General features: G+C 42.0%; 1 protein-coding gene across 1 annotated transcript; it reads left to right on the forward strand.

Annotated features, from left to right (window-relative positions):
- The first annotated feature begins 894 nt into the window (after positions 1–894).
- Positions 895–15,072, forward strand: LOC119332379 (protein CHROMATIN REMODELING 20-like). Its single transcript, XM_037605567.1, has 26 exons — positions 895–1,073; positions 1,841–2,205; positions 2,788–2,850; positions 2,933–3,028; positions 3,126–3,218; positions 3,726–3,916; positions 4,024–4,261; positions 6,875–6,970; positions 7,508–7,585; positions 7,685–8,161; positions 8,281–8,558; positions 8,662–8,749; positions 8,848–9,051; positions 9,370–9,489; positions 9,752–9,918; positions 10,631–10,772; positions 10,940–11,089; positions 11,182–11,237; positions 11,311–11,611; positions 11,816–11,957; positions 12,078–12,133; positions 12,423–12,655; positions 13,492–13,695; positions 13,770–13,848; positions 13,967–14,202; positions 14,445–15,072. Exons 2-26 carry the CDS (start codon positions 1,891–1,893, stop codon positions 14,821–14,823), a joined length of 4,482 nt encoding a protein of 1,493 aa, XP_037461464.1. The 5' UTR covers positions 895–1,073; positions 1,841–1,890; the 3' UTR covers positions 14,824–15,072.
- The last annotated feature ends 1,336 nt before the right edge of the window (positions 15,073–16,408 follow it).

Here is a 16,408-nt window from a genome sequence, read left to right on the forward strand (position 1 = left end):
GCGACAAAAAGCTTCAACCGCATTTCTGAAAAGCTTCAACCGTAATTCTGAAAAGCTTCAACCGCATTTCTGAAAAGCTTCTACCAGAGACCGCGACAAAAAACTTCAACCGTATTTCTGAAAAGCTTCAACCATAATTCTGAAAAGCTTCAACCGTATTTCTGAAAAGCTTCAACCAGAGACCGTGACAAAAAGATTCAACCGTATTTCTGAAAAGCTTCAACCATAATTCTGAAAAGCTTCAACCGTATTTCTGAAAAGCTTCAACCAGAGACCGCGACAAAAAGCTTGAATCAGCAACTCACTATTGATGCAACTGACTACTACGGTGGCTTCCCGGCGGAGCTGCAACGGCGACGAACTCCAGGCACCGGCAGGGGTCGATTTTTGTTTGCTGGGGTCCATTTTTTTGCTGCATCAGAGGGGCGGGGCCATGGGGCACCTGTGCTCCAACTGGCGAGCGGCGACGGCGAGCGGCGAGCGGCGACGGCGAGCGGCGAGGGCGAGCGGTGACGGCGACGGCGAGGGCGAGCGGCGAACGGCGACGGGGATGACGACGAGGTAGATGCCCATGGCTGGGTGTGGGGTGGCCCGTGGCGCTTGCCGTTGCTCGATCCGAACGCGAAAGGTAGACGATGCGGGGAAGGGGCTCGATCTGACGGTTGGGAGTCAGTGCATCGGACGGCCTGGGCTCGACCGGCCCAACTGTTGGGCCGGCGCACCGGCGCAGATCACTGCCCGGGGTATTTTGCTGTCGTGGAGTGGGTAGAGTACGCAGGAAGGAGGAGCGACGAGTTGAAAAGCAGGAGGCGGGTCGTGGGTCGTTTCGCTTGCTGTTAAGTGAAGAAACCTTTCGTTTTTCCCTCGATAAAAAAAGAAAACCTTCCTTTTCCCGTTCATTGTTTCCCCAATTTCCCCCATCTTCCCCCTTCGCTTTCCCCACAGAACCTCGCGCGCCCCTTTGCCCACCTCGTCCCGTCCCGCGCCTCCTCCCCGGCCCGCCCTTGTCGGGTTTTTGGGCGCATAGGCGCACGAAAACCCTAGAAGGGGCTCCCCGCGTGCGTCGTTCCGAGGTAAATCTTCGCCACCTCTCCTTGTACTCCGCGCGCCTGGCTCTGCGTTGCCCTGCTCTAGCAAGGAATGGTGTTCCGTGATCGAAGCGGAGGGGGTTCGAGCGGTTCCTCCCCCGATCGGCTCCGACGAAATGGCGGCCGGTGAACGGTTGGAATTGCTGGGGGAATGTGATCGTTTCTGGGCGGGGGGACTCGACCCCTCGGGACCGCTCGATTGTTTCTTCTCAGTCGTGCTGTATCCTATTTTGGGTGTTTTCGGTTCCATGTTTTGGCGCGTCTCTTTTCTGCGCGTGCAGTGTAAAGCTGAGGTGTTTTCGGGGAATTACGGAGAGTTTCCTTGTTTGCTGATGCTGCATGTGAGATGTTGTTTAGGGTTTAGTGACGTGTCATGGTGTCTGGTCTATTTCTGGGTTGATCGGGTTCGGTGCGATTCTGCGAGCTGAAATGATTTGACTAACCAACTGCAGGGCGCTTTTGGCATTCTGAAAAAATGTTTTGTCTTACGCATGTGGTCCCACCGGCAATGGTGTGGCTGCAAACATTTATTCAGTGCGTCGGTCGGCTCAACTGCCAAGTTCTTCAGATGTTGCTCTGTTTAGTTCTTCATTAGATGATACGCGTCGTACTGCATTATTGTTAAGTTGTTAACTGCTGCTCGCGAAAATGCAGAAAGTACATGACATTTACTATCTCTTTTATTATTGCTTGAACATGTATAAATTCTACATTCAAATTATTCTAATCTTTGTCTTCTTTGTGTTTTGCAGAAAACAATCGTACACATGTATGTGTACAGCGCTGCTAGTCAACACTAGCTATGGATGTGAATGGAAAATTATCTGATGGCGATTTAAAAAAACCGGAAGCTCTTCACTCGAATGGACAGCCGGTAGATGATGTCATAATTATAGAATCTGAAGGGGATGAGAACAAAGTTGTAGTAGAAACTAACATCATAGAAGGTCCATTTGAGGAGCACAAGGAACACAGATGTGGCAAAACGGACAATAGTGTGCATGAAGAAGCATCCACTAGCACTGATGATGGTTCAGACAGTGACCTGTATGGATTTCTCCGCGAGTCAGAGAATGAACAAACTTCAGAGTCTGATGTTGAGGAGACAGACATTGAGGTTTGTGCATCTAATTATGTACTTAAATCTATGGCTGGCCAACTTTTAACTTTTAACATGCTCAATTTCGAGATCATAACTTCTAAATTAGAGAAAAAAGTATGGTCACCATGTCCCTAAAAAATGTATGTTTGCTGTATGGATTGTAGTTAATATGGCAACTTGACATGGAACTCTCAACAGCTTTTGTTGATGAACACCATTTAGTATTTTCTATTGTTTGCTTGATATACTTTTCTCTGTCCTTGCCCCCCTTAGTTGTGAAGCACATTTATGATGTCTAGACTAATCATCAATGTTATCTTATCTATCAGGCTGCAGCTGCACCTCAACATTTCTATGATTGTATTATTTAATGCCTAACATATATTATGCTAGTTTTGTTTCTCTTGTCGATCGATTCAGTTTTGATTGACAATTGATTGGCTGAACAGATTGAAACATAGCAGGTGCAACTTATGTTACTCACATCTGTTCTGCACTATATCAAGTTCTATTCAGCAATCTGTAATTTTGATGTGTTGTCATCCATCTTTTGGGTGCATATTTTGGTTATAAGTTCTCTCAATTGATTTCCAACAGGTGGCTCTGCCCGAGGAAAAAGTCGAAGAATTAATTGCTGAATTCCATGATGTTGAGAGCAAAGTAACCTTTATAACCCCTGTTGTCTTATGGACACCTTTGTTTCCTGAGCATTTCATTCATTGTTTTCTTTGGTAACACTCAGGCTGCTGAGGCGCAAGAATCACTTGAAAAGGAATCACTGGAAAAAATTGAGGCTGAAGTAAGATTGGAGTTATCTGAGAGGCTCCAAGGAGATGCGGTTTGTGAATATGTTTATGCTTTGCTTCAGTTTATAAATTCTTAACTGTTAGTCTCTCTGTTCAATACAATGATATATATTTTTTTACTTAAAATAGTTGGACTTAGCTGTGTCAATTGAGATGGAGCAATTCAAGAAGGAATGGTCAACCGAACTTGATGATTTGGAGATCCGTAGTGCTGTTCTGTTGGTATGCTTTTGCTCGAAAGAGGATCTTTCTGTCCATTTAATAAACCCGGTGATAAATTATATCTCAGTGCTATAGTGATGCCTGCTGGCATTGCCATGTGATATCCTAGCATGTCCAAAATGCCCGTGCCATATTTATTTATTTAAATAAAAATAAGTTTCATCGTTTATTCATATTAGATTAACCATGTACTTCTAGTCTCTTGATTAGATTCACTGAAGTTCTCGACCTTGCTGAGACATAATAACAAAGGCGATTAGTGTTAAACTTGTTCTATCATAGGCCTCATGACCTTGTGTTGGCTGTGTGCATCTTAGTTATGCAGAGGTCGGGTGTAATTCTTAAATCTAAAGCGCCCCTTTTTGAAAAAAGTATATCACAACTCTAGTCATATTAAATTGAGACTTACTTTTTTGAAGGAAATTTGAGACATTATTTTACTTACATTTCCTTTGGTAGATGTTTATTTCAGTATATCTAGGTGCTAAATTGCAATTTTAACTGCAGGAAGAACTTGATGCTGCTGGCGTTGAACTTCCCAGCCTTTATAAATCAATAGAAAGTCAAGCGCCAAATGTTTGTGAGACTGAAGCATGGAAAAACAGGACTCATTGGGCTGGTTCTCAAGTTCCTGAACAAGCTAATCAATCAATCAGAAAAGCTGATGAGTACCTGCAGTCTTGTAGACCTGTAAGGAGGTAATGTTAGGGCAAACAATTTTTTGACGTAAACTGTCAGGGACAGAAGTTGGTTACTCCTTTGTTCTGTTTTCGAGCCTGAGCTTTAGTCTACTTGGTTCAAACAGAAAACATGGAAGGCTGCTGGAGGAAGGTGCTAGTGGCTTTCTTGCAGGAAAAGTTCCTGTTGTGGATGATGATTCTGTACAGTGCCATGAGAAAAGTTGGAGTTCATTCAATGAACTTATTAAATCTAGTGAGTGTGCCAAAACTTCTTTTGGAAGCAGTAACTGGGCATCAGTTTATCTGGCCAATACACCCCAGGAAGCTGCCGCCTTAGGTCTCCAATTTCCAGGTGTTGATGAGGTACAAGCTTTAACTGTTAATTGTTATATTGTGTGGTGTCACCGTTGCATTTTACTTAGCCTCATGCCCTCATCCAATACGTTCTTGAAATATAATTCTATCTTTAACTTATGTATTTCCCTTAGAGAGGAAGCTATTCTTTTTGATGCTTCTCCAGTCTGGGGAAATGTAAACTTTAGTAGTAGTTAACTTGAATTTGTATTTATTGAAGCGTGCAATCTGATTAGTGCAACATCAGGTCAATGAATTGGATAAGATTAAGACAAGTAAAGATATACCTTGTATGTTTGTAATGAATATGATATGGCGTGGATACAAACCGTTTCATGCACAGTGTCTTGATGACCAATCCTGTTATCCAGGTTACTATTCCCTCCATTTAACAATGTATTACTGTATGAATGCGGCCACACTTTTAGTACCGCCAGTGCTCGCATGTTCAAAAGGTGTCTAGATTGATCTGGCAAAACTAATGCTGGAGCTGTATTGTTGAAAGCACATCAATTATCTTATATGCCGTCATTGCCTTCAGTAACATACTATTCCCTCCAGTTAAGATTAGATGACTTCTTCAGGAAGTTGATATTGGTTTGCAAGTAGTTCCTGTTTTGGGGTCCAAGGCAGCATTCTTGTCAATCCGTAACATTTACCGAAAAAGGCTTTTGCCCCGCTTTATAGATAAAGCAAACCACCACAGCCACAGGGTACCACAAAAGTCCACACACACACACAAAGTCGCACAACATAGAGTACAGGAGGGTTCTGCTGAGGGCACAGCTCAACAAGCCCTAAAAAAAATACAAAGGCGGTGGCACCGCAGCGAAGTAGCTAATCCGGCTCAGGTGGTGGAGGAGGAAGCGGCGGCGCCAAGCGAAGAGCCATCGCGCGGAGATCAGCAATGATGATGTTGATGACATTCCGGTCCTGGTGGCGGCTAAGCGTCCGCCAAAGCTGCAAATAGCCACACATTTTGAACACCGCGTCAGTGGCACGTCGAAGAGGCACACACTGTATGACAAGCTTATTTCGAACCGTCCAAAATGTCCAAGCGAGGACCCCAATGAGCAGCCACCTAATGTGGCAACCCGATGGAGGCGAAGCCTGGATCTCGGCGAAGAGGTCCATTAAGTTGGTGTTACACCAACGACCACCGACCACCTCGTGGAGGCAGCTCCAGAGGAACTGGGCGGAGACACACGAGAAGATGTGATTCGAGTCTTCTTCTGTCCCACATAAGGGACATATCCCATCGCCCGGACCATTCCGTTTTAACACCTCCACACCGGAGGACACCCGTCCACGGATCAACCAGATCGTCTCCAGGGGCGCAGGTCCAGGAGTGGGAGCGATGGCCTGGTATAGGGACTTCGTGGAGAATTTGCCCGAGGGCTCTAGGTGCTAGGAGAAGCGGTCGTGCGCCAGCTCCAAATCCGGTTCATGGAGCGCGATGGTCTCCAGGAGCTCGTGCCAGGCGATTAGTTCCGGGGGCCCAAATGGCCGCCGGAACGCGAGACGCCCTAAATCAATAAGGGCCATCTCGACGGACACCCTAGGCTCGACCGCGATTGAGAACAGGTCCGAGAAGCGGGCTGCGAATGGGGAGTCCCCAGCCCACCGGTCGAACAAGAACAGGGCGGACGTCCCTGATCCAACTGTGATGGAGGTCCCGATGCAGAGAACGGGCAACTGGATGACGGACTGCCAGAACTGGGAGCCCCCAGCTCTCTGGCAGAAGGCATGTGGTTGGCCGGTAACATTTTGATGGGTAGTATGTATTTATGTTAGGGAAATTGATATACAATTAGCTGGGGAAGCTACACCAAAAGCTGATGTATTAAGTGTTTTTTAACCTTCTTTGTGCCTTCGATTGCTCCTCTGTTTCAAAATATAAGGCCCAGTTTGTGAAAGGTGTGTTTTAGCCTATCAGTTTGGCAAACAAAACTAGGTTTAAGTTGAGTCACCAAGGGCAGGTATCTTGTCTGGGTTCTATGTGTTTTAAGTAACTAATAAGTACACCACAATTAGCTTTGAGGTCTTTCAAAACTGAAAACATCCAAGAATTAAGTGACTCATCGTGCATGCTCCCCCCATACATTTTCTTTACAGATTGGTGATGCTTTTGTTAGTTGATCTACTGTAATTTCCATCAACCTAAGCATCATTGCATCTTAAAATATTTTCCTTTTGTGCACATTGAGTGCACCTGTCAGAGTTGTATTTTTTGTGCTTACATTAGACAAGAGTGCAACATATATTTTAACGTAAAGATACCATATTTTTTATCATTATAAAAGCTATGCATGATACAATTGTTTATAAGCATTGTTGTTAAAGGTATTTTATAAGTTCTAGAAAGAAAATGGGTTGTTCTGTTAATATTAGTGTGACACTTATATTATTTCTCTGCATCCCTTTTCAGTTTTAATAATGAGACAGTATTTTTTTTGGTTTTGAGTTCCATGTTTATTATTCTTTCGTGTAACTGGTTCACCATGGTACTTACCATTATACTGATATATATTGCGTGAAGCTGGCCACCATCCAAATTTCCACTTATTTTATTTGTTTTTTCCATGGAAGAGTTTGACCAAAGTTCCAATTATTATTCTATAGGTGGAGGAGATAGCTGAAGTTGATGGTGCTGTTGATGACATAAAATGCGTTGATGAAATAGAGCTTTCTGAAGAACAGAGGAGAAAATACAGAAAGGTCAGTCGAAACTAACCATTCGCCCTTCTTTGTCCTGATGTTCCTATCCTTAAATATCTCCTTTGGGCTTTTTGTATAGTCTTAGTGTGTGAGTGTGTGTGTGTGTGTGTGTGGCTGTGTGCTTGTTTCCAGTTTTTACTTGATTTATTGCTTTCTATAACACCTAGTTCCTCCTAGTTTGATAGAGTTGTATGTTTTATTCACGGTGGATGCATAATATGTTAAAATCTCAAATGGTATTTTATAGTTACATGTCTACTTTGATAAAATGCTGATTGCAAACATTTACTCTGCATACCAATGACTTCGCTGCGATGCTTATAATCGTTGTATCTATCTACCGTTCCTGATTGTTGTCTATTGCTCAGTTCCTATTTCTTTTTATGACGAAACAGCGCTCAGTACTAATGTGGTCATGCTGATTCTCTGATTCGGTTGCAATACAAGTGACGGCTTGTTTAAAAGCTGAGGATTGCTGATATGCTGTACATCATGTTATTTGTTTTTATGTAAATATCACTGAAATACCTTATGTAGGTAAGAGAAGAAGATGATGCAAAGGCGATAAAACGGTTGCGGCGTTATATGGAAAAAAGGACAGACGGCTGGTGTAAGGTAACTGCTCATGTTAGTATTTGGTGCGGATCAGTCTTTTTCTTACTCTGCTGGATTGGTTCTGTTTCTCTTGGGTGCTCTAATTAACATTCAATGCAGGGAAACATCGGTTTGGCCTCGTCATCAAATGGATGCTGTAAGCTACCTCTAGATGATGGTGTTTTGGACGCCAACAGTGGTTGTCCTGAATCTGAAAAACAGAAAATGGGTAAAGATGAAGTTTCCGCTGAGTTGCTGAAGCGCACACGCGAAGATGATGTTGAGCTTGACCACAAGAGGTCAAAAACTGTAGTGATAGAGAGTGACGATGACATGCTGATGGACAGCAAGCTAGTTCTGCATATCAAGGACAGCAAGCGTAGTTCAGCAGAGCTTGAAAAGGGGGTTGACATTATTGATCTTGATCTTTTCCCATCACAAAGCCCTAAGTTTAGTGATATGGATTTACCTAAGTCTTTTAAGTGCACAATTTGCACCAAAATGTTGAATGCCTCTGATGTGCATCGTCACCCAGTACTGGATGTTGCTGTTTGTGGGTCTTGCAGATTTCTGGTGATAGAGAAGAATCGTCTTGAGGTGAATACTTACCCTCTTTGCTGCTAGTTTCGAACTGTTTAAAAATAACATCAGTTCTTTTTTGGGGATGAACAATGCCTTTGTAATATTCTTAGTTATGCTGTTTATTTTTATTACAGGGCCCTGTATCTGGTGGTTATTGCACCTGGTGTGTTCAATGTGAGCAACTTCTAAGTTGCAGTTCCTGTAAGATGCTTTTTTGTACAAAATGCTTGTTAAAGAATCTTGGTGAGAAATGCATATCAGAAGCTAAAGTCACTGGCTGGCAGTGTTGCTGCTGCCAACCCAGTCAACTGGAACACTTAATTTCTGAATGTGATAAGGCTCTGAGTGGTGTTGAATCTTCTGATCTCGAGGGTGACAACACTTCTGGAACCGAAACCAATGACCCTGTTAGGTATGCCCTTTTGCACTTTTACCAGTATACTTATTATTTATCACACTATAGATATAACACTGAAGATTTTTTCAAGCTAATCGAATATGTAAATCCTGGTCAGCAAGCACAAAAGGAAAAAAAAGATAAGAAGAATCATGGATGATACAGAACTTGGGGAGGAAACAAAGCGTAAAATTGCAATGGAGAAGGTGTGTAGTCTTTTACGTCTTGAACCTTTGTTTTGACATATCAAACATTTGTTTTTATTGGAAGCTGTCCAGGTTGTAATTTGTACATTCTTTTATAGGCTAGGCAAGAACATTTGAAGTCCATGCATGAGCAGTCTGCCAGCAAGTTAAGGAGCAGCAACATTGGAACTTCCTCTGGGGCTCTATCGGAAGTCTTTCTACAGGATGCTGGGGATGGCCATATTGTCAACCCTGCCAGGGAGGAAGACGAGGAACCTGTTAGAATTCCAAGCAGTATATCTGCTAAACTGAAGCCTCATCAGGTTTGTTTTTGATATATACCCTATAAACACTGTGATGCGCATTCATCCTTGCAATTAAATTTGATTTGTAAAACCCTGTATCAAAAATGATGTGCTGGCTTGTAATGTGCTTGCATGGTGAAATGTACAAAGAGAAATCTTTATCACATGACGATTGAATGTGTTCCCTACCATTGCTTTCATAATTTTGCTTTAAAATGCTTAACATTCTTTAATTGTAATTGTTTGCTAGGTGGCACCATGTCACTTGCGTACCAGTCATGACCTCTACCCCATACTGCCACTGGACCCCTTATATGTTGCATTCTCATATTTCAGGTAGCAGGAATAATATTTATGTGGGAAAATGTTATCCAGTCTGTTAGAACAGTCAAATCTGGTGATAAAGGTTTTGGCTGCATTTTGGCGCATAACATGGGGCTTGGGAAAACTTTTCAGGTATGTGTAGATATTTTACCTTGATCCAGTTACATGCAACATATTCTGATGTCGATTTAAATTATGTGCTGCGAGCTATTCTAACGTATGCGACGTGTGCTTTTCACTTTTACCGGTTTTGGTGTACGTGCTTAATTGCTGTATTAATTATGTAGCGAGTGTTAATGTTTTTCAAGGCGGCCTTTGTTTGGCCTTATTCCACCCCCATGACATGAACTATTGTTGGAGTTGCATACCTATATTTATGAGTTGTACTTTGCAGGTTATTACCTTCCTGTACGTTGTTATGAGATGTGCCCAGTTGGGACTCCGCACGGCACTTATAGTTACCCCTGTTAATGTTCTCCATAATTGGAAGAAAGAGTTCACCAAGTGGCAACCAGCCGAACTAAAGCCTCTTCGTGTGTATATGCTAGAAGATGTTCCGAGGTGCGGATAATTTACTTGTAATTATGTTATCCTTTGTGTTACTGTTAATGTAGTTAATTTTGTTTACTCAATGGCTGTAGCCTAGAGGCTGTCTGGTGCCAATAATTCCAGCTTGTAAAAACTTAATGTGCTCTCCGAAAAGGGCCATCTGTTATGTTAAACAACTACTACCATTGATACACTGATTCCTACCATGGGAGATGGAACATGATTGGTGGTTTGTATTTTGTGACATAACTTAAGGATTTTATTTGGTGCGTCTGTTGTGTTTTTCCTAAATTTTGAAACATCAGCGGTAACCCTTATTTCTTATCTCAAGCTTACCTGCAACGCTCACTTGATTCAATATGAAGGAGTTCTGTTCCTGTACTGGAATCGTGCAGTTCTTGTGAAACAAAGCGGCTTCTTCTACAGTTTTCAGTTCAGAAAAACCTGTGTGTTTATATGTAAATATTTTGTGGAAATGTGGGTTCACTCTGTTTGTGATGTTTTCATTATTAATACTCCCTCCGTTCCTAAATAATTGTCTTTCTAGATATTTCAACAAGTGACTACATACGGAGCAAAATGAGTGAATCTACACTCTAAAATATGTCTATATACATCCGTATGTGGTTGTCCATTTGAGAACTCTAGAAAGGCAAATATTTAGGAACGGAGGGAGTATTTGTCATGGAACTACATATTTCCACTCTAATCTTTATTTTTGCAGGCTAAAAAGGCTGTATTTACTTAACAAGTGGCGAGCAAAAGGTGGAGTACTTCTCATTGGTTATTCATCATTTAGGAACTTATCTCTTGGAAGACATGTGAAGGAAAAAGATACTGCAGATGAGATTTCTAATGCATTGCAGGTGATATTCCATTTGCTGTGTTGATTTGTTTCAAGCTTCTATGTATGCCAGCTCATTATATGAGAGCATAATAACTTGTAGATGTTCGTGTCTTGCATGAATTATGATGTATAATGTTTTCGGTTAGCCATGGGTTCTGATGTAGTTCACTTACATGTCACTGTCAGTGTGGGCCAGATATTCTTGTATGTGATGAAGCACATATGATCAAGAATAGGAAGGCTGACACTACACACGCTCTAAAACAAGTAAAGACGCAAAGAAGAATTGCGTTAACTGGATCCCCGTTACAGAATAATTTGATGGAATATTACTGTGTAAGAAACTTGCACTTTACCATATACAGTTTTATCTTCCAGTTACTGACAATATTTGATGCCTAATGGCTTTTGGTTCATCCTATGAACAGATGGTTGATTTTGTCAGGGAAGGTTTTCTTGGAAGCAGCCATGAGTTCCGCAATAGGTAATGTAATGCTCAGTTACATTGGCACCTTAATGTCTTTAAATCTTGGGATTGAGATGTTTTGCCCTATCAGGTTCCAGAACCCCATTGAAAATGGGCAACACACAAATTCTACATCAGATGATGTCAAGATCATGAACCAACGGTCACACATTCTGTATGAACAGCTGAAAGGCTTTGTCCAGCGAATGGACATGAATGTGGTGAAGAATGATCTACCGCCAAAGAAGGTTTTTGTCATTACCGTAAAGCTCTCTCAACTGCAAAGAAAACTATACCGAAGATTCTTGGATGTGCATGGTTTCTCAAGCGGCACTTCTGAAAAACCTTATCAGCACGGTGGCTTCTTTGCCAAATATCAAAAACTAGCCCTGGTATAAGTTTGAATCATTGTGCATTTCATTAAACAAAAAAATGTAACATCGTCTGGTCTTATTTGTTGTTACTAAAATGCTACTCCAAAATAAGTGTCACAGCTTTGAACTAAAGTTGAACTAACCTTAGTATTACTGTGTTATACCACGATCATATTTCTTTATACTTTTGTTCCTTATGCTGGACTATATGTTAATGTGTAGATATGGAACCACCCGGGCCTTCTCCAGATGGCTAAAGAGCAGAGAGGAAGTCTGCGCCGAGAAGATGCTGTTGAGAACTTTCTGACGGATGAGAGTTCTAGTGACGATAATCATAATATTGAAATTCAATTGCCAAATGGAGGTAATTTGTTATTTAGTGTCCTTCCCTTGATCTCTTAGCCTGAAGCTCCTCCAATGCATTTTCCCTTTTGTTCTTCTGTGCAGAATTTACACCTGGTTTGAACTGTTTTTGTCGTTTCAGGGAAACAGAAGAGTAGAATTGATCAGCAGTCCAAGAAAATTGACTTTCTGGACGAGGTACTTGATTATTCACACAATGTAGATTATCAGAAATTTCCAATTTAAAGTATTGCAAAAATTAAATTGGCATGATATTCTGTAGTGCATTGTGCATACAATGCTATTCAGTTATTTATACTGTCCAGCTGTGTACTGAGTCTCTGTTTACTAATATGGTCTATATGTACCATCATGGTGTATAAATTGAAACATATGCAGACCCTTTAGTGGTGCAATGCTTTCCACCCGCACATTATTGTCGTTGATTATGAAAATTTTACCTTTATGTGCTTCTGTTTTCCTGTAGGAAAGTAACTGGTGGGACAACCTTCTGGATGATAATACTTTTAAGGAAGCAGATTACAGTGGCAAAATGGTCTTGCTCCTTGATATACTGGCGACTTGTTATGAATTGGGTGACAAGGCACTAGTGTTCAGCCAGAATTTGACCACTTTGGATTTGGTGGAGTTTTATCTATCTAAGATGCAAATTAAAGGAAAGGAAGGAAAATATTGGAAGCAGGGCAAGGACTGGTACAGGTATATCTCCACACTTGACTGTATTTCTTTTGCATATTGGTAGTTTCACAACTTTTTGTTGCTTTAGTTTGTTGTTTTGGCGTGCGGATGAGAGAATCATAATAACTTGTGTGTTGTCAATTCGTCTTTTTTTTTAATTAACTTATTTTTTGTTGTGGACAACTGAAGACCTGAACCTATTCGTATGCAAGTGTCTTTTTTTTTGTTTGCGACGACAGTATGCAAGTGTTTACCACAATATGGTGTTTATTCTAGTAAACTAAAAAATATATCATGAATAATTTGCAGTTCGTTAGTTATTACATGATAATGTTAAAGAAAATGTGCCTTCTATTCCAAGAGTTTGCGTGCCTTTATAACAGTGGTACATAGTGCCTTTTTTTTTCTGGAAACTTGTTGGGTTATGTTTTCTTTTCTTTTCTTTCAATTCTTTGGGATTGAATCCAACTATAGTGTACTCCCTCCGTCCCACAATATAAGATCATTTTTTCAAGCTAACATAGCTTGAGGAAACGATCTTATATTGTTTTCTAAGCAATCCTGCAAGAGAGTGGGTGGTTAATTCTATAGCACTGAAGTAGACGGGGTTCAGAAAAGAGGACCTGTTCTTGTTGACTGGTAAGTGGTGATTCTTTAGGACTGTGTGAATCAGGGCTGCATTTCCAGCGTGTAGTTTGACTGCTGTATTACCAGCGTGTAGTTTGACAAATAGTGTCTATAATAATTATTTATTTATGCAAAGATGGTGTTGTTATTTTTAGCACCCTGTTCTGCAAAGATTTGTGTATCATCAATTTTAATTCTCAAATACCACATACTTGTACTGTGCCATACAGGCTTGATGGGAGCACTCCATCTTCCGAGCGGCAGAACCTTGTTGAAAGATTTAATGACCCTGCAAACACAAAAGTAAAATGCACATTGATATCTACTCGAGCTGGATCTCTGGGTATCAACCTTCATGCAGCAAACCGTGTTGTCCTTCTGGATGGTTCATGGAATCCAACACATGATTTGCAGGCCATTTATCGGGTTTGGAGGTAAGAACTAGATTCACACATTAATTGCATTATTATGTGATTATATGTTTATTTGATGTGTACTCTGTATACAGGTATGGCCAGATGAAACCTGTGTATGCTTACCGCCTAATGGCACATGGAACAATGGAAGAGAAAATATATAAGCGGCAGGTATTGTGACATTTGCTGCCTTTTGGTGGGGTCCCAAGTTAGAACTAAATTGTTTTTTTACATAGTAAAATAAAGTTCTTGTTCAGAATCTTATCAATATGAATCCCCTGGTTGTTAGGTTACAAAAGAAGGGCTCGCAGCAAGAGTGGTGGATAGACAGCAAGTGTCTAGAACAATCTCCAAAGAAGAGATGTTGCATCTCTTTGAATTTGGTGATGAGGAAATGTTGGACGAGAGTGGGAATGATACCATAATTGATCACAGTAAGGTTGGAACGGAGAAGCTATCCATGCCCAATAGCACTGAACTACTGGTGGACACGCTCATGCAGAACCTACTTAGTGATCACCCTCGGTAATGCCTAACCTATTTATGTTAAAACTTATAAGAGATATCACATCACAAATCTCTTCTGTAAGAAAATGACATGGTATAAAATCTATAATGCCCAATATTTTGGAATTCATAAACTTATCACACATGGGGACGTTGTTTATTTCTTTTCTCGACTGCCTAATTTATGTTGTTTGCTTGCTATGAATGTATATGTGTGTTAAGCAGTTGTTGGAAGCGTAATATCTGCTTCAAATTTACAGGTGGATTGCAGGTTACCATGAGCACGAAGTTCTTCTGCAAGAAAATGAAGAGGAAAGACTCACCAAGGAAGAGCAAGATATGGCATGGTCAAATTTTAAACAATCACAGCAGTTGGATGCCGTGGCAAGGAAAGGCGCACATGATTCCGAGAGAAAACCAATAGAGACCAACCCTCGACCGCCTAAAGTTACTTCAAGAAGTAGGCAGGCGCAGCAACCAAAATCTCATTCGAACAACCAGAAGAAATGCACCAACTTGAACCACATGCTGACTCTAAGAAGCCACGGTACCAAAGCTGGATGCACGACAAGCTGTGACGAATGTGGCCAGAACATTAGTTGGGAGACACTAAACAGATCAGATGGTAGATTGAGGTGACCCCACTTGGCTTACTCCATGTGGAATCACAGCTATGCATTTCAGCTCGTCTTTTAAGGGTTAGCGCGTAGTATGCATTTTGTATGCGAGGCTTTTAGTGTACATACTTAGTGAGAGGGCAAATCTCACCTTTTGGTACAGATGGAGAACTGCATTAATTGGAATTGAGTTTTTCACCTGGTCGGTGAAAGATTGTTGTCAATAGTTTCACTTACGGATTTAATTGGAATTGAGTTTTTTTGGTCTGCAGACGAGCTGTGAATTTCGCGAGGGAGATTCTTTTTGAGGTGGAAAATGGAGTTTATTACTCTCGTAAATTTGTACAATCTGCTGCCACAAGGTTAGCTACAAACTCGGGAGCATCCTGCACCCAGATATCGGGGTAACGATTAACCCTCGCAAAATTTGCTATTCTGCTCACGTAACACAAACATAAACATTTTATCTCCAAAGGCAAGTTCATTTCAGCTGCAATATGTCTCAGGTTCGACCGATCCATCTCTTTTTAGTCTCTACCGCCATCTTCAGTTTTGCAGTCAGTTTAGATGGCAACTAGAATGGCTGCCTCAATTTATGGGACATATCCAGTCCCAAGTTGAACTAGGAGGTGTTTGGTTCGACGTTTGGTAACGTAACTTGATAAGAGCGGGAACTGAAAACGTTTCGCACCGCGACCATTGGATCTGAACGCGTGGGCCGTTGGATCCGGCTGAAGAAAACGATTCGCCCTATCATCTCCTACCTCGCGCCGCGGCGCCGCGCCTCCTACTGCCCCTGCTGCTCCAAGCGTTGCGCAGCCCCTCCTCCCTCCCCTCCCCCCGCCCCCGGTCATCCTCGTCGCCGCCGGTCGCCGTAGCCGCTCGTCGTCGCTGCTGCAGCAAAAAATGCTTCGGATGCATCAAAAAAATGGGGGCCGTTGATTCCAGCAATGGCTTCTAGCGCACACAAAATGCGTTCCTCGCTATTGCCATGGTGTTGTGCTCGTAGCATCAGCAGTAGCCACCAGTTGCAAACAAAAAATAGCACTGATTTCCAGCAAATCTAATGGCCGGTTCCAGCAAAAATTCTGCAGATGTCACCATTTGAAGCAAAAAAAATCCGCCGGTTCCAGCAAAAAATGAAGCCACTTCCAGCAGAAAAATTCAGTGCGGTTGTAGCAAATACGCGTCGCCGTCGTCGTCGCCGGTTGTAGCTCGCCGTGAAGGGCCGCAACAAAGTGAGTCGCTGGTTGTAGCAAATGATGCCGCTGGTTCCAGCAAAAATGACATCGTCGCAGGTTCCAACATTTTGGTTGAAGCTTTCTCGATCTCTTGTAGAAGCTTTTTCATCTGCGGAATGAAGCTTTTTTATCTGCGGGATGAAGCCTTTTTTTAAACGGTTGCAACTTTTGTAGTGTCTGGTTGAAGATTTTCAATCTTTGGGTTGAAACTTTTTCATCTGCAGGATGAAGCTTTTGTTAAAACGGTTGCAGCAAAAAATGTGGCCGGTTGAAGCTTTTCTAAAGTCGGTTGAAGCTATTAACGATGCCGGTTGTATCATCTGCACGGGCTTGTTCCAGCCACGGGGTGTTCGTCGTCTCCAGCAC

The sequence above is a fragment of the Triticum dicoccoides genome, chromosome 1B, assembly GCF_002162155.2.
Source record: "Triticum dicoccoides isolate Atlit2015 ecotype Zavitan chromosome 1B, WEW_v2.0, whole genome shotgun sequence".
In the NCBI taxonomy this organism is placed as follows: Eukaryota; Viridiplantae; Streptophyta; class Magnoliopsida; order Poales; family Poaceae; genus Triticum; species Triticum dicoccoides.

What these genes read in the sequence shown, in the direction of transcription:
- LOC119332379 (XM_037605567.1), top strand. Translation starts at nt 1,891, where the DNA reads ATGGATGTGAATGGAAAATTATCTGATGGCGATTTAAAAAAACCGGAA. An exon ending in TCCATGATGTTGAGAGCAAA is followed by an intron (nt 2,851 to 2,932) that starts GTAACCTTTATA and finishes GGTAACACTCAG; the next exon opens with GCTGCTGAGGCGCAAGAATC. An exon ending in GTAAAATTGCAATGGAGAAG is followed by an intron (nt 8,750 to 8,847) that starts GTGTGTAGTCTT and finishes ATTCTTTTATAG; the next exon opens with GCTAGGCAAGAACATTTGAA.